This window comes from Apteryx mantelli, chromosome 2 (genome assembly GCF_036417845.1).
Source record: "Apteryx mantelli isolate bAptMan1 chromosome 2, bAptMan1.hap1, whole genome shotgun sequence".
Classification (NCBI taxonomy): Eukaryota; Metazoa; Chordata; class Aves; order Apterygiformes; family Apterygidae; genus Apteryx; species Apteryx mantelli.
The window spans coordinates 39,507,210-39,533,263 of NC_089979.1; the positions used below are offsets into that span (position 1 = coordinate 39,507,210).

General features: G+C 35.7%; 1 protein-coding gene across 5 annotated transcripts in view; it reads right to left on the reverse strand.

Moving 5' to 3' along the window:
• Window positions 1-3,239: 3,239 nt before the first annotated feature.
• ARMC1 (armadillo repeat containing 1) overlaps window positions 3,240-26,054 on the reverse strand; it is a 32,286-nt gene continuing 9,471 nt past the window's right edge. For 4 of the 5 annotated variants that reach the window (XM_067290502.1, XM_067290503.1, XM_067290504.1 and 1 more), the window contains 4 exons: window positions 10,119-10,308; window positions 6,208-6,324; window positions 6,040-6,114; window positions 3,240-5,447 (listed from right to left, as the gene is read on the reverse strand). In XM_067290502.1, coding sequence (XP_067146603.1) covers window positions 5,256-5,447; window positions 6,040-6,114; window positions 6,208-6,324; window positions 10,119-10,308 — 574 coding nt within the window. In that variant the 3' untranslated portion in view covers window positions 3,240-5,255. The remainder of the gene's footprint in view (window positions 5,448-6,039; window positions 6,115-6,207; window positions 6,325-10,118; window positions 10,309-26,054) is intronic. The other variant, XM_067290505.1, reaches the window with a different exon arrangement.

Consider the following 26,054-nt stretch of genomic DNA (forward strand, 5'->3'; position numbering starts at 1 on the left):
CCAGTGAAGGAAACATGACCAAAAGATCACACGGCAAATGTGACATTGCGCTGTGGTTTTCAACCCATGATATGGGGAGAGGAGGAGAGTTTAGAGGACAATTAAAACATGGTCTTGAAAAGTAACTAAAAAGAAAAATCACGTTCATAGAAGCTATATGATAGGGCACAAAGGGGATCACACCCTCTTGAGAGCAGTGTTTAGGGATCGAAAACAGCTAATCGCATGAATTGCTGTAAAGGGCACAAACACCCTTGTGAGGGGGATGTTTTAACATACACGAAGACAGCAAATGCCTTGGTACATACTGTACTTAGCGCTACTGAAAAAAATCATGTGCAAAACTTTTGAGATATACTCTAATATATGCAAAGGTAGCAAAACCATTATTTTGGGGGGAAAATCAAATGGAAGGGGCATTTGTTAGCAACAGTTCTTCCTTACCTAGAATTTCAACAGAAGAGTTACGGCTACTTTGGAAGAAAATTAGATTTCAAGCATGCCTGGGTCATGGTGCAATTCCATGTACAATTCAATAAGGAAAGTCACTTATAACACATCTTGCTTTTCTATTCCCAGCTAGAGGAGTTCAGACAATGTGTAGGCCTCTCTTAATAGGGGAGGCAGTTTGGTTTATTTTTGTAATTAGACAGGAACTAAGAATCCGAGAGAGCTCACAAACTTTTGCACTTCCCAGGATTCCTGAGCAATTTTGCAAAAAGAGATTCAGTTCCACACTCTGTAAAATGATGACAGGATACAAATGTCCTTGTAAAAATCTCAGGTTATGGACGTTCACGTTTCTGTGGGGTAAGTTCAGTGTGAATACAGTGTGCCATGGCTCCGTGCTAACTCACCATGTGCTTGGTTAGTAGCTTACCATCCCCTTTCAAGAGGGAACATATAGAGGGGCAGTAGTGATGTGTTAGCATGCCCATATTCCTGAAGGACCTCAAGTAAATGAGGCTATAAAATAGCATTACTTCAACACATCAGCACTCCCTTAGTTGCAGGATTTACACTTAACTCGGTGCTCTGAAAGGAAATGAAAGTGACAGTCAAAGTCACTGATCCTGTCCCAATGGTGGTTGTATAGTATTAACTTCTTCATACTCAGTATTTAAAAGACCCTTTTGACAGCAGTCCTTCTTACTTTTCATCATCTATGGCTGATATAAAAGTGCTTTTTACATAATGAACTTGGTTCTAGGTCTGATTTTATTCAACTCTTTAGAAATGCTGGTCAGATTAGCACAAGCACTGACAGTGCCACCAACATGAACTGCACGCACTCAGCAAGTATTAAGCACAAGGGTGCTGCGGTGAGTTATTTAGATAGAAAGTTCCATGTAGTCTCCAGGCCAAGGAAGAGACTGAGCTTGCTGGGAGCTTGATCCAGATGGCAGTCTTCAGATACTAACATAATAAAAACAACTTCTACCATGACAATTGCCACAAAAAATGTGGTAAAAATGTGCATCTCCACTGAGATGTTTTTGTATCTCCAGACAGTTTTAATTGTTTTAGTGGATCTTAGAGCTTCCCCCATGGAATAATATAACTTTTCCAGTCATTAACAAGCCTAGAGCAACTTGCATATACATGAACAATAATATAAAAAAAAATTAAAATAATGCAAAGTCTGATATGGTACAGTTATCAGTTTACACAGGTATACCTTGCTATCCATCTTTTAACCAATATACATGCATACATGCAAGGTACTGAGAATTTAAATCAGCTTTTTATTCCAACCCCACTCTAAACCTGCACGTAAAGCAGGCTAAGCAAGTAGAGCATTGACTGCTCCATGTAAACAGCTTTATATTAAGCTTTAGAGCAGAAATTTTAACTGCAAGTCTCACCCTTCAGGCTAATCGGATGTTGTACCTCCCTGAAGAAGTGTCCAGTAAACCCACCACTGATCCCCCTCTAGCCAAATAACATTCTCTCCGTTTTTCCTGAAAAACTACAACCAGAATCTATGAGAGGGGTTGCAAGGTTATTCTCACCCCCATCTTCATTTATTTTCAAATCTTAACGTATAGTTTTATTTACATTTTAGGAATTCAAAATACTTAAGTACAGATGAATAAACGGAAAAGGCTACACAATGCAGCCCTCTGCAAAAAGAACATAGCAAAGACTGCTGATGATGATTTTTATTAGATATGTTTGTAAACCCAGCTGTTTGACAGCTGGAGAATTGTTCACAGGCAAAAAGGAGCACCCACATTTTATTTTACATTGCAGGCAGTTACAGGAGTACTTCACACCTGCCAGTTTACATCTACCTAGGTATTCAGTGTTTTCCTTTTGAATTGGTCCCACACGCTAGCCTCCCCATCAGCTTACACAGCCTATGGCAAAACTAAGCAACATGAGCTATTTTTGTACAGAGCAAGCTATAGGTGTTTGCGGAGTGAGAAAGCTAGATTATATTGTATTTCACAGCACTGTAAGCATTCTCCAGTATTATGACAGCTATTTACAGAGTCACAGTTACAAGTCTCAATATTGCCTCTACCTATCCGATAAGCATTTATTCTTATTATGAAGAAACATGGTAGTGATCATTATGCTTTACATTGGCTATAACCCTAGGACAATTCAGGAACTTAAACCCTGATGCAGGTGGCAGCTTCCTTGGCAATCAGCACTTTGCAACTGGTGCAATGTGATACTCGTGCTCTTACTCTCAATGCAGCTTCTTTTCTGAAGCCTCTAACTTTGCAATAGTTTTGTTCACCTGCTTAAGTTAAAGTAGAAGGACTTTCTTATCCTTAATCTGGACTCTGAAAAAGTATGAACATAAACTTAATGACTATACTGTGCCTTTTTTTGCTTTCCCAAAAATCAGAGATCTCTAAGAATGTTAATGCCTCTAATTTTCCCTATTGAAATATACACTGGAGACTATCAGTCAAAGAAACTAATGGCTTAAAATACATACATATATATACATACATATATATAGAGAGAGAAAATGAATTTGAGATGATGTCCTTAAGCAGCCTGTATTTAACTACTCTTTACAAATACTTTGTTTAAAATGCAAGCATGTTCTAAACACATGCAACAAACCCCAATGTGATATGCAGGAAATGCAGCAAAGGTCTGACAGTGACTGGGTGTTTGCATTCTTCTTTGCTAAATTCAAGATGAAGATGATGTACTTTTAACACCACAAAAAACTTATAAGAATGTCAGAACATATAAAAGTCAACAGGAGCCATATATTTTGTTTAGTAATATTATCCTTTATTATTTTACAATATATTTCAAAAACTTTTACAGATGCCTTGAACTGTTCTACAAGAGACGCAATACTGTCAAAAAAGCACACCTACAGACTGAATGCACAAACTGTCATACCTACTGGTATTGAACCATTAATATCCAGAGGGTGTAGTCTTTTAGTAAATAGATGTGCAGTAATGCAAATGCAAACAGATGTTAATGCAGAAAAATAAACTCTGCATTCATGGTTATAGAACAGAGGACTTCTCAAACACATTTGGTACAGTAACATTCTAGACAGCAATGAGCAGTATTACATATTTAAAGCAATACATGCCTTGAAAAGCCTGTATTTTCAATCTGTGCGTGTAAACCTGAATCAAAAATAAACTATATATATTAAAAAATGGGACATCTAATCTGACAACAAGCTTCGTTTCTTTGTTGTCCTAGAATGACAGTTAACTTGAGTGGGTGAACTCTGACCTGCATTATTATTTTATGTTATCATCTCGTCTGCATTTCTGTAATATTAGAGCAGCCTGTGAATGTTTTTTTATTCCTTCTGCATAGGCACAGGGGAATAACCTTGATGTATTAAACTTTTGTCTCGGTCTCCAAGTGCTAAATATAGTTAGTATTATAGTAAATACATTACCACAAAAAAAGCATTGTATAACGAGGTTTATAGTATTATTAAAATCCTCAGCTGTGTTTCTCTGGTGCAACAAAGCAGTGCCACTGCAGTTTTCAAGCACTGTATATCAAATCCTCTCAGGCACGTGGTCCTTATTAACATCTCAGATATACATTATCCTCTATCTACAAAAGTTTTGCTTTTACCATTGTTTCTGGTCAAAAAAATTACCCAGACATCTTTAAACCTACACTGTCTGTAAGTAACAAGGTAAAGTCAATTGTTTGCATATGTTTTTAAGCTTATTTAAGCTGATGTACTTTCATGGGAGTCTCATGAAAGACATAAGGAGGGAACAGTAATTACGTATCAGATTTCTGTTAGGTGAAAAAGGGTTGAAGTCAAAATTTATGACAGTGGCACTGTGGCAAGAGGCATTCAGCTCTGCTTTATTCTTCAAGTTTATAAAGTTGCAGTTACCATTTGCTAACAGTAAACACCATTTCTTAACTGAATAAGGCCTACATTCCCCCAGTCTCTGAAGACAGAGCTGCAATGGGCCATCACTAAGTTAGACCACAGCTTTTTTGCTACAGTCTTCTTCACTGGCCTAAGTAGCAGTCAGTGGTATTTATTACTTATATACATGAGTCAGTCACACCCATCATTACAAATATGTTCTAGTTTATTTACTGTACAACATATGCATACATATTTGTTTGTTCAATCCCTTATTTCTTAACACTCCTGTGGTTTAAGGGCAGGCTAGAAAAAATTTCAATATGCATTAAAGGGTTATAAATTTCAAGTCTGTAGTGATTCTATTTTAATAGCAAAAAGGGAACATGTCATGCTCAATCTGTGAACATGGTTGGCAAAAATAAAGGCAAAAAAGAGGCAGAATATATTTTTCTCTGGAGTCAACATCTAGAAAATTAAACAAAGTAGCATTAGTCCAAAGTGATGCAGAAATAAAAAAGGCATTTTAAGTAATGCACAACTAGAGCTATTAAGAATTTTCTTTCACAGAGGCCCTGAGACTTGAGTTAAATGCATTTTCCCTACCACGTGTTTCATGTGAAGTCAAACTTAAAGCTCTGTACGCATGTTTGGTATATACCAGTGGACCCATTTTTAAAAAGTGAAGCAATAAAATCTACATGAAAAACAGATGAAAGGACAACTTGATTGGAGGCCTCCGTTCTTTGACCCCTGCCTTATCAGGCTAAATGTCCAATAAAATGTAAAATGCAGCATACATTTGCGTAACCTAAAATTTTTGTGGTAATTTATTGCAAATTGCACTTGGCAGTTCACCACACAAATGGAAAACTGGCCCCCCTGTTGGTTCACACAGTCTTTTAACACCAAAGACAAGTCACCAGTAGAAAGATCTAGATAAAAAGTTTGCTGCTGTGCTGAGCCAGCTTGCTGCACCTTCTGGGTGTGACCCAACACGAGACACAGCTTTATCTTGTTCCTTGGTAGGACTTTCATCTTCTGGTAAATACTCAGGTAGATCTGTATTCTGCTCTACTTCTACTGGAGTATCTTGGAACGGAACCAGCATCTGATAAATGCAACAGATTAAGATGATGTCAGATGCTGTAACTGAAGAGAGTAAGTGAAAATTACACACATCAATACATTCAGAATGATAGGCATGAATGTTTCAAGATTTCTCGCCCCCACACGCATAAACTGAGTATCTAAAAGGGCCCTATTATATATCTGGAATCTATTACATTTAGGAGATGCACAAGAAAAGTTTGGGTTTAACATGAAAAGAGATTAAGAAAAAAAAAAGTCATATAAATGAAAAAAAACAGTTCTTTCACTGTAGATGTGAAATAGAAGCACTTCAGCAACCCCTGCCAAAAAAAAGGCAATCATCTCTAGATCAGGAGAACGTAACATCAAGGACAGAAACAATTATACTATTTTTACCCTTCCTTTAAACAGTTCAATGATAAGTTCTGTAAAACTGCTCTATAGGTATATGTCCCTACATAGGATATTCTTTATCTTCCTTATACTGTATATGTAGTACTCCCAATTAAAAAAAATGTTGCCTGGCACCAGATGTTATGGGCACAGTGGTGCTGTTATTAAAGATCCAACCATCCTAAATTAATCACTACTGAGAAAGAGGTATATCCTACCTCCTCTCCACTTTCACTTTTCACAACTTGCTGTGCCTTCATGACTTTGGTCGATGCTATTGCCGTTGCCAAAGCCTTCAACAAGGGGAAGAATACACAAAAAACATAAAAGCTTAGTGTGACAGAACTGCAATAGATGTGAGATCTGGAGAGTTATTTAGCACCTACCTCTGCTTTTAAGTCTGAGCGAATTCGGACCACACATCTTTGAACAGCCATTTGAAAAGTAAAACTAATAACACCTTTAATTTTCAACAAGGCCTCTTCACAAAGATTCCTTCGAGACTAAAAAAAAAAAGTAAAAAAGAAAGTAGGCACAATTCAAATACTGACATAAGACACTGTGTGAAAACGATAACAATTAGTGGTAAGGAATTCCTGCACGTCTGAAGGCAGATGGTTACTCAACAGCAATTTCATAAAAGCAAAACTAGGACAGGTTACATTTATTTTTGTTAACAAATATTAAACTCTGTTGCTACAGAAGAATTTAAAAAATGCTTACATTTTAGAAGTCAAACATGGATGGAATCAACTGTAAATAATCAGAGAAAAGTGCTGAAAAGCAAAGAATGTTTTTCTCCGTATGATCAGCTAAACAGTCCCCTGTGGTTAAGTTCTGATTGAGTGAAGTGCTCATTGATGAATAGCTAGTGTTTAAGTTGCTGTTTATCAGACACCTTGTATTCGTACTGACTGAATGCATCAAAGCAGCTGTTGTATCCTTCAGCTACTTCATCTGTGGCAGCTCATGGACATCACAGCCTTAGCTTAACTCTTATTTCAAGGGGAAAATGTTTGGTTGATAAACCACAGAGTGTTATGTTTAAAGCAAGTGACATCGCCTACTGTGCAATAACATTGCATTGACCTGTACTACTTACATCTGTTCTACATTATCTTAGAATGTTTTAATACTTTTTTTCTTTTACTATTTGCATGACAAGATGGTTAAAACAAGAAGGAATAGAATATAGTTGTAGAGACTGCTAGCACAGAAGGGGGGAAAAAAAACAAACAAAAAACAAACAACCCCCCCCCAAACCAAAAGATGCATTGTACCAGAAAATTTGACAAGTCTTAGCACAGGTTCAAAATAACTATGTATCTCATTTAGCTTTTATTGCAAGTTTCTGCAAGGTTTTCAATAATCAGTTATTTCAAAGCATATTTATGTTAGTTATCAAATAATTACTGGTCAGTACTTGGGACAAAGACGGTTTCATGCACAAAAAGTAAAACTCTCAGTCCCTGGAAGAACTAACTGAAGCAGTTTGTTGTTAGCAGTTTAACATATGTGTTGAAACAATTTATGTATGTTTATGTATTGAAACAATCAACATTTCTGACAGTTAAAAAAAGTAACATTGTCAGATGGGCTACATTTCTTATACACAAGAAATATCTGATGCAAAGATGATAGGCTGCCTTGCATAAATGAAAGTCAAAGTGAGTTCCAGACATGAGAAGCAATACATCCATAGCTTATTAGCCTAAAGAATTTGTGATTACATGGGTGTAGGCAATTCTGTGACAGATTCTGGCTCTTCACTCCAAGAGCTCAGGTCAAGACAGGTGCGTCCGTTTTCGTAAGTGGAGATTATACTAATTTTACATCAGGCTTACAATGATCAGTAACTGGTGAATCATGTCTCAAAGACAAAACTTACCAGGGTGCACACAAATTCCTTAAAAAGCTGGAAGTTCGGCAGCCTCCAGTCTAGCTGTACAAATATATTTTGCAAAATATGTCTAATTGTGGCAGTTAAGCACAAACCCCAACAATACAGTGAGATATTTTTCTGAACAGTACTCCTGAAGCATGGGCACAGGGTAGGACAAGTGAAATTCAGAAGGTTATTTTCTTGCACACCCTTTTTACATAAGAGGTTGGTGAACCTGTGACGTAGGACTAACTTTACTTCCTGTTTCCAAATAACCTGAGCAATGGCTTTTCTTGCTCTTCAGAATTACCATATCATTCAGAGCTGACAGGGCAGCAAGAAAATTATTAAAAACAGAAGTCCCTCCCCTAACTCACCTTCTGGAAAAGCTGATCAAATGCTAGGCAGCAGTAAAGGCTGTGGCTTCCAACGGAGCTAGATTACTGAACACAGATTACTGCACCCTACCAAATCCTACTAAAATATAGAGACTAGCAATTTTACTCAAGGGGATGCCACAGTCAGACTCCTGAAGTGCTACCTTGTTTGTTTTTTTTCCTCCTTCGATTCCTCACCCCCACCCCCTTTTTAAGCTTATCATCAAATTTGGTAATTACATCTTAAAATATAAACATCCTACTACATACTTAACAACCACCAACCTTCCCCCTTTCTTTCCTGGGATGATCAATATCATTTGAGGTCTCAAAATCCATAAACATTTTTAGCATTTGCAATCATTCCAAAGAATAGCTTTTTGTTTCAAATCTAGATGAGGAAAGAGCAGGTAAACTGTAAACAGTATTTCACAGCTCCACATTTGCTTATTATGCCTTCTAACACACATATGCATAACCTAATATTCTTTGCTAGTTGGGAATAAACTGTTGCATGATACTAACCCACTTTTATTACTCACAAGCCTTCATCATTCTCCTGGATCCAACTTATCCTGGCATTTAAAACACCATTATATGAATGTTTAACTGTTGGGTAATAGTGGGCACCTGGAATATCACTAGCTTTTCTTTAATCATCTAGTGAAATACAAAGCTATGTACACTAGCTGTCTCCAGCCAGCGCACAGTCAAGATTTTTCTTTTCTTCAATGGTTAGCTAAGAAAACATGCTGGTGTGCTCTAGGCAACTACAGAAGCCTGCAGTTTTGCTCTCTGGATCTGAGTATCTAAATATCCTACACTTTTTTCTGAATAGCAGTGAACACTTTTGCCTCAACACTTGAGAGAAATTCCATGGACCTGGGTAAGTTCTATTTGTCAAGAAACACAAAAAAGAGCTTTTAAGATAGAATGAGGCTATTGTCAGTACATCTAAACTGGTCAAGTAAAAGTGAATGAAGTTTCTTGCTCTGAGAGACCCATGAACAAGTAAACCACCTACAGTCTGAAAATCATAATGGGAGACAACCAATTGGACTGGATTAAAAAAAATAAAAATTCAGAGTACAAAAGCCAGTGATGTTGACAAAGCACTGCCTTTCTACACAGAGCAAATGGTGGAAGGACAGAACTGTAAAAAAATATTTACTTTGCATAAAGTGAGCTAGAGCAGCATGTTATTTCTAAAGGAATTAACTATCCAGGATGACAGGTACACTGATAGACTGGGCTTGTGGACACGCTTACTTGGCAAAACGTAAAGCAACAAAGCAAAGGATCAGGTTTGATCATTTAAAATGGGTACAAAACTGAAGATACAGAGTTCAGAGGGCACTTGTGGATAACATGCTTTAACAGTCTACATGCTGTTTGGCAGCCCTAAAAAGGCAAACATGGCCCTAGGGCGTTATCTACAGGGGTATGGTAGATAAATCTGTAGAAGTTATTCTGACATTACATAAAGACTCAGTGAGACCTCATTAACTCAAATGCCATTCTGGTCACTACAGTAGAAAGGATCTCACAGACAATGAAAAGATGTAGCAAACAACAACTGTAAAAAATCAACCAAACAAAAAACTCCCACAGCATTTCTAATTTAGAATAATAATTAAAAAAAAGTGTCTGAAATCTCTTATGACTAAAAGGAAACTGTGTTTTACTTCAACATACTGATATAATCACACAATATCATTAAGTGAATCTGCTGAAGGTACCTTGTTTATTCCATTCTTTCTTGAAAAAGGAAAGAAAATTGGGAAAGATGGGAGCAGAATGGTTTATAAAATAATATCAAAGCCATCAAGGAAACTGCCTTAAAATATCTTCTTTAGACATTCTGAGTAAGGTTAACTTATGCAAGATTTTACACATATACTGCGATTCAAAATATGATTCACAGAAGTTGCTGACAACTGATAACACTACAGAAGTGGTCTGCACACATTACTCGTGTGTGCAAAATACATCTCAATACAGCATGCCTTATTTACACAAGCATGTAAGATTTCCTTACCGAATCATCAAGGCCATCTATATGTAAAACCACTGTCTTGGCACGTTTATTTGTGCTGCCCAAGAAAAACTGAGCTTTCCGTCGACGATAGTTCATCTCATTCATATTGTCCATGTCTGACATGTTGGAAGACTGTAGGATGTCATACACTTCAGAAGCTAAGAGTTTAGTCTCTCCTGGCGTAGTAGTCCTTAAAGAAAAAGGGCATTAAGATTTGTAAGGATTTATTTTTACATTAGTACTCCAAACAGTGGCCACTTACATCCCAGTAACTGGAATACTCCATTGTTACAACAGAAATAGAATTATACAGTCAATATGTAGCAAAAAAAAAAAAAAAAAAAAAAGTTAAAAGGTTCCTTTAAAAATAATAATAATAAAAAACCCTACTGGAGTCAGGGAACTGAATATTCAGCCAACATTCATCACTCATTTCTAGCTGAAACCAGAATCTTTGGGCTAGGTTTGTATACATGAGCTTCTGTTCTATCACTTATGTTTTATTGCTGTAAAAGAACTCAGTCATTTTTATTTTCACTCCCCAGAAGGCATCATACCAATTAGAGACCCAAAACCACAGCTAAACCCTTTTTTGAAAACGTTTTGAAAGAGTATTTCCTTTTCCATACTTCAATTATTCACTTGATCTGTTTTAATTCCAACATCATAAGCAAGTTCAAACTACAGTAATATAGTTTACACTAGTTTGACAACTGCAAAGCAAATGCAGCACTAGATGCTCAGTACGCCATTGTTAATTTAGTCATGTCTGATTTCTTAAAAAAACCAAAAACCTCCCATTGTTTTTTAGATAAACATGTCATCTTCCACCTCTGTCATTCAGATAATAAAAATAATTCCTCTGTAAAACTGTAATCTTTCGAACTGCTTTCTTCTTTGAAGTTACCTAGTATCAATAGCAAAGCAGGATCCCAGATTTTCTTAAAGAATCCAAAGAATATTTCCAATTAGCCTAAAACTTGCGGTTAGAGCTATATGGTAACATTTATTTAGATGGAAAAAATATAGATAGACAATATGTATTTATTCCTTATGCTTTATGCTTAATCAAAACTGATTATAATAAGGTACTAATATAAATCCATTGTCCAAACACAGCACTGTTTTAATTAGGCCAATGATTTAAAAGTATGGGCAGGAACAAAATTATTACAGCATTAACCTTCAATTAATCTTAAAATGATGAATCACAGCTTTGCAGCTTTGGTTTGCAAATACTAAATAAGTAAAAAGTACCTTTAGTATTTTTTTTTTCCATTTAACTTCCTTAACTACCATACGTTAAACACTTTATCCATCCTAACATATGGCCAGAAAAGAACACTGATGCAAGTATCTTAGGAGTTCTCAACCTGTGGGTCTCCCAGTTAGTCTTTTTTTTTCCTCCTTATTTTTCTGCAGCTGTGTTTTGGACAGCATCCTTTTGGAAAGGAAAAAGTGAGTTCTTGTGAATACTCAGTACAATGATAGCATTTAAAAAAATGATGTATTGCAAGATACTGTCTAAATATAATAAGCAAACAAAGACCAAAAACAGCAAAGCAGTTAAGCATGTGCTCAAGTTTAAATACATGCTTACCTTCTGTTTACCTACAAGGAAACAAATGCTTTAATTAGTTCATAGAAATGAGTGCTGGGAACAAACAAACATTTCTACTTCATCCTACCACACTTTATTGGATAAAGTAATAGAAAACTTGAAAAAGTATTTGAATTTAGTCAATAAAGTTAAACAGTAAAGCCCTGCAAGTTGGTGTCTTCAGGTAGTCAGGCATATTAGCTTGTGCAAAGTGGCAGCTTATCAAGACACTAAAAAATTTACCTAGCCATTAGTTTTAGCAAATTCTTTCTACCAAAATTAATATGGATAGGATTTTTTTTTTTTTTTTTTACAATTTAGTAAGAACATTATTTAAATTTCACTATCCCACCCACAGCAAGCACTAGACTGTTTTAGTAAGAGTTTTTACTTGAATACAATTGTATTATTGCATCATGAGGATGTCACAGAATCAAAAAAATACATAAATTCAGAAAGAGACAAGCGAGAAATAAAATATATTTAAAACAATACTGGCCATAAAAAAAAAAGGAACTCAGAGTTGCCAATATGACAGCAAATAAGATGCATAACAATGTGTAAAACCAATAGTGAATTTCATACATGTTTAACGCTCCCAAAATCATAGCTGGCATAGTTTAAAGATTAATGACATAAGATGAATTGTACTATCCAAACAACCTGTTTATTTGAAAGCATAAATTGAAATATGCTCTTGATAAGTATTCTAAGTCATTCCTAAAACAAGTCTATACAAATAAATGCATGTGTATACACACACTTAAACAAGCTACTCTGAACTCTGTATTTTTCCAAATACCAGATTTTTATAGCCTACCATTTTTAAGTTACAGGTGATAGCACTAGTAACCCCTTCTACATCAAAAAATAAATAAAATTAAATAAAACCCCCAAACACGTGATTTTAATCTTGTATTGCTCAAGAGATTCTCTTTATAAGAGACACTTTTCTGTAATAACAGAAGCAGCATGAAATTAAGACACTGGACCATAAGGGAAAGAAAAACAGATATAATATTAAGACTATCAGATTGCAAGACAATCCCCAATAAAGGTATAAGCCAAAGTTTTATTCTGCAGCAATGCAATACTATCAGCAACCTGGTTTAAAAAAAACAACCAACAATCACAAAAAAAGACCCACCACATGCACATACAGTCCCATACAAAGCCTTCTACAATTTCAGTGTACTGGTAAAATGAGAGAATACAAGTTTTGCATCAATTTGTTGCTTTTTCATTAAAGAAATTCATATAACAGCTATACAAAGGATCCTAACAACTCTAAGGAAAAAAAAAGTATCTGGATTATAAACAAGTATAATAAACCCTCTCTATTGTAAAACCAAGGGGATGCTCAACACTGACTCTTCCTTGATATACTATATTGATAAAGATAGAAACAACTAAACTACATGTAGAATTAATACATTGTAAAATAGAGGAAGTTTTTAAAAAAATTAAGATAACACTTGGGCTGTGTTTTTGTTGACTGAAATAAGAAAAATGGCAACTTTAAGAGAATAAGATTCTGAGGGCACTGACAGAGGCCCTCTAATGAACCGTGCTTCAGTAGCTGCAGATACTGTTCCTAGCTGTCCTACACAGCCTCCTGCCACCAGCAGAGCAGCAGAAAACTGCTAGTCTTTCAGCCACCCCAGTTCAAACGTGAGTATAGTATTTTATTCACCAGTGAAGGCAGGTCTACAGAGTCACTATGGACTGACTGGTGTTCTACTACTCTGCCAGGGAAATGGTAACCGCTGGTTAATAGCATCTCAAGAACTGGTAACATCTTATACTACTTCAGCAAGATTCAGAAGGTGCCTATCAGAAATTCAAACCTTTAATTTTCACTGTCTTTTTGAATTCCTGTCATCCTAGACTGCTGCCTGTCCTTCCATTATGTTTAAACAAGGCCTGGCTCTACCAGTAATATGGACACAGAATCCAAGTGACATGTGCTGCATCTGTCAGAAGAGGATGCAAGAAATAGTCCTTATTTTAAATACCAGTAAAAATAACTTTGTAAAAATGGCACAAGTGTTGCAGAGGTTTTACTAACATTGCAAGACCTTATAAGAAGTTTTAGCTAAACTTAAAGGACAGGAAAATTACTGACCACAACCCTGAAGGCATATGTGGCATGCATGAGCATGCCTGTGTTTGGAAAGAAAGTGTGAGCAGCATGCAGCACTACAGTTGTATAACCAGCATGTGATCCAAGCACACGCACAGCATCACAACTGTTAACAGAAGAGTCCTGACAGTCTTGCTAGTATCTAAAGGTAACAAAGGTGTGTTTCTTCCTTTAGAAAAGGCACAAAGGATGAGGAAGACATATTAAATGAGTGGATTTTCCCCCTTTGTACAAATACATATATGTTATATATATATGCACACACACACACATATACAAAAAACAAACACACTTTTTTTAAAGCTAAAATATTGTATATGCATATTTTACATATACACAGATCCAATACACACTTATATATGTGATATTTTATAGATGTGTGTACGTATGTGTGTATATAGATGTATAAAATCTCTCTCTCTCTCACACACAAACACAGGGAACAGATGCAACCATAACACAGCTCAGTACAGCAGACCCTGTGCACCAAGCACAGAAAATAAATACATTTCCTTTGTAGCACACATTGTGCTCTAATGACATATTAGCTAAACAGAGAGACAACAAACATACTATAATGGAATTTCATTAGTGTGTTTCTACAGAGTTTAACATAGAGGCAGGAGGTTCTCAAATTAAAGAGGGCATCTTTGTTCGTCAGAGATTCAGTGACATCCCAGATTCTATCAAAAGGAGACTTGTGTCATTTAATTCCAAATATGAAGCTCAGTTTCAATTCTATAATCAAGTTGCTTTTGGTTGTACTTGCTCAGTTTATCCACCATGCACAATAAGAAGAGAAAGATAATAACTTTACCCATTGAACACATGATTAAAAATTGAGAAGTGATTAGGTAAATTCAAACAGGATTTTTATTTTCCATTTTTATCTACTTGCAGATATCTATTTTTACCTACTTGTGAAAAGGAATACTTCTGCGCACATTCAGTTATTTAACTTTTATAAGAAACAGCAAATGCTTATAACCTGCCACGCAACCAAAACAGAATATAGTTTATTTTAGAAATTGGACTTTCATGCAAGTAACTCAAAAACATACTTAATTCTCCTGCCAACTATTTCACTTATGTATTGTTTTCCAAAGTTCTGCAGGCCAGTTTACATAACTCTAATACACCTGATAATCTAGAATGTCTGAAATATATGCAGCTGTGTAATTTTATTTTGATTTCTCCTCAGAAACTTACTTGTTCCCATATTTAGACTTCTGTTGTTCAATGCTCACTCCTTACATGTTTTATCTTAAGATATCACAAACTAAAGGCATGGACAGATTGAGAAGAAAGCCTCTGCTTTTCTAAGTCAAAAAGACTTGCCAGTTTGCATTTCAAACGTTTTCACCTTACCTTATAAGGCTGGTTTTACTAACAGCAGTCAGAGAAAAAGTATCTAAATTATAAGGTTCAGTAGCTTCTTACAAAATGTTAAAAATTCACAGTTTACTGATTCAAAATTTATTTTAGGAAATCATTGCTCTAAGTTTTCTCCCTTAAGTAAAATCACAAAAAAGCTGTCGATGAATTCAATAATTGTACTGTATATTTAATATATGACTGAAAAGGAGATCACATAGGAATACCCAAAGAAACATTACAATCTCAAGTCATTTCAATACACAGATCGAAATGTCAATGTAAATAAGCTCTTTCACAAGTTTACATTTTTCTCATCTCTTTTAACAAGACCTGATGTAGTTCAAGAGTACTCAGCTTGTAACCTAGGGCCCAACTGCAGCCTCATACCAATGGACCTTTTCCCCAAGGCTCCTCAGGAATAAGACACAGATGAAAGACCAACCGACCACTCTCAGTTTCTGAAAAAGGGAGTTGGGGGTGACAGTTTCAAATCTGGACACGTGACAAAAAGCCACTGCTCATTACCTGCCCAAGTCTGAGAAACCTCTGCAAAAAACCAGCAATCAGAAATAGACTCTTTCTATCATAGAACAGCCCATTCCCAGAAGCCCTCCTAAGATCCAAGCAGCTATAGGCAGGATATTGGTATACAACAACATTACATTTGCAGCAGACCTCCCATACACACGTAATAGATGTAGCACTTTCACAGAGTGTTGGTACTAAAGATATATGTATTTGGACATTCATTGTATGGCTCATAACCATGCTCTTCCTCAGGAATTTCTGAGAAACCAATATAGAGAAAAAAATAACAAAGAACGGGACTATAAAAGCAATCAGAGACGGCAGCAGTGAAGTGAAGATTAACCCATCCACAAAACTTAAAGGAAATGGGCCTCTATCTTTTAAAGTCAGATTAAGTAAAGTTTCCTGCATTGACATCTCAAGGAGCTTACACACTAATGGAAAAATAGTATCTTAAAGCACAGATTTTAAAAACACACAACAACACTTTTCAAGTCTAACAAATAAAAGAATAGAATTACCTTCCTTACCCAAGTTAAGGCTCATTTATTTTAAAAGAGTTCAACTGAATCCCAAAACTAGTGTCCTACTCTTGCATGTTCAGTGTCAAGTAAAAACAACTCAAATTTCATATGCACTCTTATCACATAAAATTCTTATGCAAATTAGTGATAGTCTAATATATCAAAGGATTGAATGCAACATTTTTCTTCAGAATACCAGTTTGAGACACTCCGTTCCTAGAATGACCTCAAGCACCTTTCCAGGAAGTCTGAAAACATACGCGGTCACATAAAATTAAGTATTTCCATTTGATCCCAATCAAATTTTACACACTCAAGTACTGCCCTCAGAAGACTGTGTTAATATTTTCCCCTAAAATTCTTAAGGTGGTGGTATTTTCAACCATCATTTCATTTCTGTAATGAGCCTCATTCACTGCAATAAATGCAGCATCCTTTGTGGCACTGAAAGCACAAGCAAGAACTTAATGGATTGGCATGAATTCGATCTAAATGCACTGTTGGGCAAATGCGGCTGTATTAGAAAAGCTAAAGCATATGCTTGGTAGAGATTTATCATTTGATTGAATTATGGTTTAAAAAAAGTCTAACAAATTGATATTCATATCAACCATAACTTCAAAGCCTTTGATGTATTTATTTCCAGATGACCAATTTCTTTTCAAGTTTATTCTTCCTATCTTCAAAGACAGAAATTGTCTCTAGCAATAACTAAAAAGAGCAGTAAGCTGCAAAAAATTGCTGTATTCTATAAGGGGAAAAAAAAAGCCACCAATCCTTGACTCTAGATGGAGCCCCAGTGATTGACATGATTAAACTTTGAGCATGAATGACAAGCCTAAAGAAAGAGTGTGGTATTACAGAAAAAGCAATCTGTTTCAAGACAGTTATCTGATCTGGCTGTTTTTCTGGCTGTTTTGCTCCAGTGCCTGGGCAAAATTCTTGCTCATCTCCAAAAATGATGCTCTCTCTCATGAGCTTTTAGTGCATCCCATGATATATCAGGCTCAGAAGCATGTGGCTAGTCTCCTGACTCATTTCAGGCAATGGGCAAGTCATGAACCACAAAAAAGAGCATCACTTTAGGGCACACTTTCCTCACAGCCCCAGTAATGTTCTATTCCCATGCTACCCCTTACTGTACACCACCTCCTCAGTTTTCTCCAGTCCTGAAACAGCCAGTGAAAGACCAGATAACATTTTACAGTGGCTGACAAAAAGGATTACCACGTGCTTTCTTAAAAGGAAGAAGTCTAAATCCTCAAGTATATAGACGGCAGGATCTTTACTTTGGCCAGAAACAATATATCAGTGTAACACTGAGTTAATCATAGGGAAAAAGAATTCATAGACATAGAATATGAAAAAAGCAACAGAACACATAGGATTGTGCAAATTTAGAGCAACATGACAAGTTGTAGCACTATGAATCTCTACATCCAAAAATCAAGTAGCCAGATCACTGATGAATGTACATAAAGCCCGAGTGCAGTATGTGTTATGTGACTGCACTCTAATGGCATCAACCATAGGCTACATGCCACCTTTCTTTACTCCCAGGTTAGTGTACCACACAAACAAGACACTGCCAGACAGACTTTTCTAAAAAGTTTTCCAGATCTGCAAGATGCCGACCCTCCTTGGCATGTCTTCCAGTCTTTACTCACATTATTAGCATCGATAATTTCGCTGGGAGATATTAAATTAAGAAAAGTTTGGAAAAGAAAAAGGAAATCTGACTTCAAGAAGTTGATTTTTTGCAAAACAAGAAATACTTTGCTGAAATTATGAGCAATAATTAGATGTCCTACTGCCACTAATTACTAGTTCCTGCTCAGTGGCATAAATATTAAGTCCTAGTGCCTAATAACCTCAGAAATTTAAAGAAAACTAATGTAAATGTTGGAATGTTTTCAGGATTACTTAAAAAAAAAAAAAAAAACCAAATCACTAAGTATTAAAGACATATTGTAAACCTGAGTAAAATCACAGGACAACTCCATTAACTTCTGTAAAGTTAGTGCTTGTGATATGGTCTTAAACATTTAAGAAAACAAAATAACTATCTAGTGCCGAGAGCATTCCACTAATTCATTCTATTGTCCTGCGATCACTAGAAAGGAACAAACTCTCAAGAATGGGATAACAGATTTGAACATGTGCCATATGCTTATCACAGCTATTCATCCAATTTTGTTCAGCTCTTGCTATTTATATGCTAAATGGAAGATCAACTTTTGATCTTCCACAGCTTGGTATCTACCATATGGACATATTCTCTATATCAAAGAAAAAAGAAAAAAAAAAACACCACACACACACAAACCCACCGCCAAGCCCTGTAACTCAACTAAACTCAGATGCTTCAGTAGCATTTGCTAGACAAGAGTCTGCATAACAGACAAACTCTGTGTTGAGTTTCACAGTAGCTAGTTCCAACATCTTGCCTGCTAATGAACAGTAATCACCTAATGTATTTATATGGCAGAAATCATAATCATTATTTAGCTTCAACAAACCTAATCAGGGTTAAAAACAATCAGAAGGGTAACAACTCCCTTCAGTCCTTTGCAGTGTGAGATACCAAATTCTGGAATAACAAACCCAACTCTCCCTAGCCATAAAGCAGTAGCAGGCAGACAGGAGTGCAGGTAGTACTTGAATTAGGTTCTGTACTTTAATTTGTTCCAAAAATCTTTAGGGAAGCTGAATACCACTGCTTGTATTATCATCACTGTAATACCATTAAGTATATCACATCATAATATATGATGATAGTTTATCACTATTATTGGGAAAAACCCTGTATGTCTTTAAGGAAACAGTTTATTTCAGTTTTGAGTAGCAATCTTCATCTGTTTATTTTCCTAAAAGCTAGTGGAGGGAATGAAAAACAATTTGCAAGCTTACAGAGAAAGTTTCCCTTCACATAACCTACTTCTATCAGTGTGAACACTACTTCTATCAGCGTGAACACTTAGAAGTAAACTACAACATCAACCTGCAGCAGAGCAAAAGATGCAGGTTTAGTCTATACAGGCTTATCTATATGGAAGTTTTATAGTTGATGCATTTTGCCAATATTGATCATATTTACTGATTCAGCAAAGATTTGAAGTAGGCAGCTCTGAAAGCAACAATATTTAGACAGCTTGTTTTCATACTCTTGAACTACTTGTTGGCGATGTTTTTTGTTTTTTTTTAAACCAAGCCAGAATTAGCAGTTTCACAGCTAGCCACTCATACAAAATAGGACGAAGCATGTGCCAACATTTAAAGAAAAATGTTTTAATATTGATGTGTACTTGATAATTAAGTACTCTGTATTACAGAATAGGTTAACCATTTTAATTTGTTCCAAGTTATTACATAGTGCTTCCTACATGGAAAATTTGACAGAAATCCTGCAGAGCAAGTATTCTGTAATATGTATTGCAGAACAACCAAGTATAGAAACACTTCCCTGAACAAAAATAGTTCTAATTCAGAATAATATCTTTACTTTGAATACCTTAGTCATTCTAGAATAAAATTCACCTGCTTATGGAATAACAGTTCCGTTCAGAAACTGCTTATGAAGAATGTTTCATAACAACTATTTTTTTGAAGAATTTCCCTTTATGACACTTAATAGTCTCATGTGGGTGTTACAGATAATAAAATTCTAATCACACCAGCACCTATGTTCCTTGCTTGAACAGCATTTGGCAAAAAAGTAATCTGGGCACTTACAGTTTAATAAAAATCTGCAATCTTTTTGGCATGCTCAGCAAGGTCAAAAGAGGTAGAAAGGCATCACCTGTGGACATGCTCACTGTAAGCTAAATGCAGACGTGATACTGGCAAGGAAGGCTGGGAAACATCGTAGTGCTAAGTGTCTAGCTACTCCCTTTTCATAGATAAATGGCTCCAGTCTACAATACTGTCCACCTGCACCTTTCATGGCTATAAAATACTTCAGAATAGAATTTGCCCCCTTTTTTTTTTTTTTAAAAGCATCTTGAGCCTTCTTTGTTCTCTATTTTAGCAAGCTGTCAGAAAGAGTCAGCGTATCAAAAGAACCTACCTCAGCATTTCTCCTTTTAAACTGAATAGTAACCAGGGAAGGTCACTGTGTTTCTAAAATGCTTTCGACATCAGCTGACTGCAAGGTTTATTGAGTGTTAAAGGCACCCTGTGTTCCCATTACTATCCCTGACTCTTCTGCCAATCCACATAAAATCTTCTCCCTCCCGTCTCAGTACAGAGGACCACCACAGAAAGGGAAAACAGGTTACAAAGAAGCAAACTGCTTGCTTTCAGCATGCCATCTCAGGCAGGTCTTGATGCACTAAATTCAGCGTGATAGTAATTCTTTTTCTTACCATACAGTCAGCAATTAGATAAATGCCAATTCAGATTATATTGTTCACTTTAACATATCAGAATTATTCAGCCACTCTGCCTGTATATCACTTCATTTTTTTTACATTCAAAAAAAATGTTTTTCAGAAGCAGAAGTTAGTTTTAATATAAATTTAAGTCTGCAGAAAAATAAGAATTAAAGAACAATTAAAAAAATTAAAGTTCACACTTACAGACTTTCTAAAATATGCAACTCCCTGGTCCAGCCAGTTTCGAAATAAAAAAGAAACTGGCAAACACACTGAGCACAGAGGCTTTCAAATATTTATTTTTATTAAACTCTTTTATACTTCACGTGCTTTCTACAGTGTTTCAAAATTCACCTTTTTATGCTGCAATAACTGCTTCACAACATTTCTTGCCTACAATGAAAAGCTACTAGTTCATTTTCCAACTTCCCAACTGATTTCTTCATATTTAAATACAATGGCAAAGCACTCAAAGCAATTATAATGATTGCGGCCCTTTCTGCCAAAAAGCCAACACCAGATTAATGTCCATTTACTCAGTAACTGGTACTGAACATTCCTTTCCAAGTTTAGGAGCCTACAATTTGGTAACATATGGCTTTTCAGACACTGTACATTAATCACTATTGTAAAAGTTAGACACCTCTGCGGCTAGGTAACAGGGCATGAAACTAGCATTACTTTTTATCATATATTAAGCCAGTCATCATAAGGCAGCTAGAGGCCATGATTTTTAAAGGCTTATAGCTAGACTAAATCTTATGTTATATAAATGACTGATAAAGACAGCTGAATTCACAATGACATTTTTTGTTACTTCACAACTTGTCAATTAGACAACTGGGAATTCAATAAATACAAACAAAATGAAATATTTCTATCAAAGTAAAGGGACAAAAGAGAAACTCTTAAAATACAATGACCGTAATTTTACAGACATACCAAGAAAGCTGAGCATTAACTGCAACTACCTCACAGAAACTGGTAACAAAAGTAATCAGTCCATCGTTTCATTAGTGGGCAAATGTATAGTACTAGGATACCAACGGCAGTAGTCTATGCACTAACAGCACCTGAAGTAAATTGAGGCAGACATCAGATGATGAAAAGCAGCATAAGCAGCAACCCTGACACCAGTGTCAGATATCAAGTGGAACATTTTAAGGTAAAAGCAGTAGTTTGGAGAGCAGAAACTGAAACTAAACTGCAGTCAAAAACATCATAATGGAAATTACAGAAAATAAACGCATAACAAAATGAAAAATAATAATACAAACACAAAAGAGCTAAACTCATGGGCTGACAGCCACCTAGATTGACAGAGTACAGACAGCAGACTGAACAGAGTTCACTGTATGAACAAATTCTGTACAAGAATAAACAATGATTTCCTAATACCTCTGACTACAGAGATATCCCAAGATGAAAGACACAGAATGTCAAAAGCAAAATGACTGAGTATCTCCCCACAGGTTGAGGATCCTTTCAGTCAGATACGTTTTCATATAATGCTCCATAGCAAAAACAAAAAAAAAAAAACAAAACAAAACCCTCTCAAAATAGAGGTTGAGATTATTTAAATGACTGATAATTACATTAATTCCTGAAAAATATAAATCCACAGTAACATTTCAACATTTAGATTACTAAATTGCCAACATTTCAAACCTAACAAGTGTGTAAGTGTCTTCGATTGCTCTTAAAACTGAAGTCAACTTTCTAGACTTCTACATCTTATTTTGTTAAAATCTCACGAAAATCATTAAGATTTTTCCAACAAGTCTACTGGGTCACAACTAAAATGCCAGTTAATACTAATACCATCCAAACAGAATTTTACATCATTTGGTTACCTAACGCTTTGTGCATTTTATTTATTGTTACCATTTGTCTCTGTGCCCACACCTGTGTTGAGATCACGACTTCCTATGTCCTTCATGTGCTAAACACACTACAGTGATTAAAAAAAATAAAAAAATCTTGTAACATTTTTCAAATTAACTGCTCAACTGTGCAAAAGTCTGAACTTTCATTGATTCGTCACGACCCCTCAAGCAAAAAGAACAAGAAAGAATTTACCACATACATGCTTCAGTGATCGAGACAGCCTACAGCACTGAACCCATCCTCCTCCTTCTCTTCCCCTTCCCCCAGTGTACATACACGTACACGTACGTACACACCCGCCCACCCCTCCTCCAAATGACCAGGAAGCAGCAACAGACAGAAGGCACATTCAGTGGTTGAGAACAAATAACATGGTATATCTAAAAAACAAACCAACAAACTCACGTTGCCTGTACTCCCTAATATTTCACGACGCTTTTGACAGACAGAACATTTCTTCAGAAATAACTTCCACAAACAGCCTTTACCAATCCACGTCTGAAACACATAATATTAAAAACATATAATAAGATAAAAAGAGATTCCTTAAAGAAACTGGGGAGGGGATATTAAGCCACTTAATGCTAAATAAGGCTGCAGATCACCACTACGTTTTCCTGATGTGACCATCTATTATTAAGAGGCATACTCTTACGGCACTGAATAGACTGGAGCCCCACAGTCCAAAGAGTCCATACCAACAACCAAAAGAGAGTAATTTTCTAGAAGCACTTACCTTCTAAGAGACAAAATTAAGTGGGCAAGACACTTACCTACAAGAAGTAAGACAGAGGGGCTTGGAGTCCAGGCCAGGAAAGATAACATGGACTAGACAGACAGGTGTACAGGTGTTGTTGTTCTTGTTGCAGGTGATTATAACTTTTAAATAACTTCTGAAATCAACAGTTTTAGAATCTCCTGCTCACAGGAATATTTAAGACAGAGGATACCCTTGCTTTTCAGAGAAAATAACTTCTTTTTACAGATTCAGAAGCACAACAGAGTCCAAAACCAATCATACAACAGAATCAGGCCTTCCATTACCAGTCCTCAGTCATTTCTCAATTTTAATGTTAAAAAGCACATACCAAGGATTACAAAAATTATAACATTACTAAATTAATAGCGTACAGAAAAATAAAATCTCGAGTGTCTGTAAAAAGCTACTCTCTTCTCCTTTTCACATGAAAATTTAAGTATTCCAATCAACAGCACATATGTATAAATACAGCAGATGTGAACAGTTTACAGAATATTTTGCCTGTCATTTCCACACAAAGTATCATCTTGCAGCTAGTTATGATATGGCAACATCCCTTCCATGATCCGGTTTCCCTTCAAATATTCCATTCACTTTCTTGGTATATATATATGGTCTTTTCCCCATTTTCTCCCAACCGTTCTTTCTTTCTCACAGAGGGTCAAAAGTATGTCATACCACAAAAATGATAAAAGCTATTGTGATACTTCATCCCTACTATTTTAGTTTCTGCAAATATTACCTGAAGTACTTTGATGTTTTTCCGACATCATAAAACTAAACTTTGAAAATTTAATTATTTGTTGAAACGGGCAAAAACTATAAAGTAATTAAGACTACCCAAAATTAAAACTGAGTAAGAAGTCAGCAATTACAGACTGCATGTATTTTACTAGATCTGCAAGGGACTCTAATTAAACACATTAATTGCCCTAATCTTCTTAGGCAAGTAATAAATTGGAAGAGCTGATTAATGCACTGGATTTAGTTCAGCTTGTTAAATCTGACACCCTGGCAAAGGAAGACTATCTTGAAAAGCTCTTTTAGCTAAGTAATTGATATTTTACTCTCAGTAATTTGCCATTCCATAATAAGAGCTACTTAGTATATTGATTCCTCATCTTTTTTTTTTTTAAATACATGTTAGTTATATTTAAAGAGTACCATTATGATGCTCATAAAGATTATGAAAAAATATGAACTTTGACCTTTCCTGTCCATGAAGAGTCACTTTCACTCTGAACACAAATTAGAACATTTCCTTGTAGGCTATAAAATCTAATTAATTTTAATTCTAGAAGCTGCTAATAACACTCTATAAAGTCCATACGGACACATTAAGTACTCCACACAATTCATAAAGCCAGCAACTAAATCAGTTTTTAACATTAAATGACTGCTAGAATACACTGAAACACTGTTCTACAGTGATCCTCAATTTCTCCTCTCCTTTTTATCTATTTACACAAATACATGTAAGCAAACACATATACTCAATCACCTGGCAAGGGAGCAGTGGAAAAATTCTTGTGATAGTAATCATGGTTTTAGGCATTTCAAGATAGCTTGGAACAATGCTATCCAATGCTACCCATGCTGGGTTCAGTCTCATGTGAAAGAACTGCATATTAAATGGGAAAGCAGAATACTGATCTCAGTTCAAATCCCATTTGATGAACTGTTCATATTTTTATAACACATCACAAAAATTTTCCTCTAAAATTTGAATTAAATTGTGGAAATCATCAGTAGGTATTAGATTAGATAAACAGATGAGCTAGATATGCAGATACTGGAAAGTACACTAGAACAAACAGAATGAAATCATTAACACCAAAGCAGTTACCTTTGCATTTATTACTTACTGTTTAGTTCCAGATAAAGGGACTACTATTTTTTCTGAGACTCAAATCATATTAAAAGGTAGAGCCTCCATTTTGCAGAGCAAACCTGCAGAAGATACGCAGCCTTGCTTTTTCCGCTGCAGACTTTCTCTCCAAGAAAAACATTGCTTTGTGACAAAAATACTTTTTCATACATCTTCTCAACACTTTTCTACCGTCTTTCTCCAGGCAATACAAAACTTACTTTCAGCATTTTCTGTCAACATTAAAGGCTAAAATCCTGACAAGCACATGACAGTCTTGTGTTTGAAGATGCTGTGTATTTAAGTTTTCATGTTATCATACTTTCCAAATGTAACAAGAACACAAATCAAATGCATGTTTTTAATCTTGTCAAAGAGCTTTTGGGGGGGGGGGGGAAAGCATCAGCAACATTTCTACTGACTTATCTCTCCTTTTCTGCAAGTTTCTGAACTCCACACTCTTCTTGCCCTTAAAATTGAAGCATGAAAAAGACATTGCTTACCCAAGAACCTTTCATAAAAATTCTTTAAACAAAGCTCTAATTAGGATTGTTTCCCACGTAATATTTGTAAACCACAGAGGCTGATAATGAACCTACCATTCCCCTTCCGAAAAGTTCTTCTGGATAACACAAAATGTATCCATTCTAACAAACTCTTAAGGCATGTAATCTATACCAAAAGCAACAACTTCTGAAACAAATGCTTCCGATATTACCTAAACATTTATTATTTTTACTATTAAAGTAGTAAGCAAAGACTTCTGTATATTTTAACTATGCTTGTGCATAACTCATCTTATCTTTTACTTCCAGATTACATATTTGAGCTTTTAAATGCTTTTTGCTAGATTTTTTTTTTAGGTTAAATAATAATT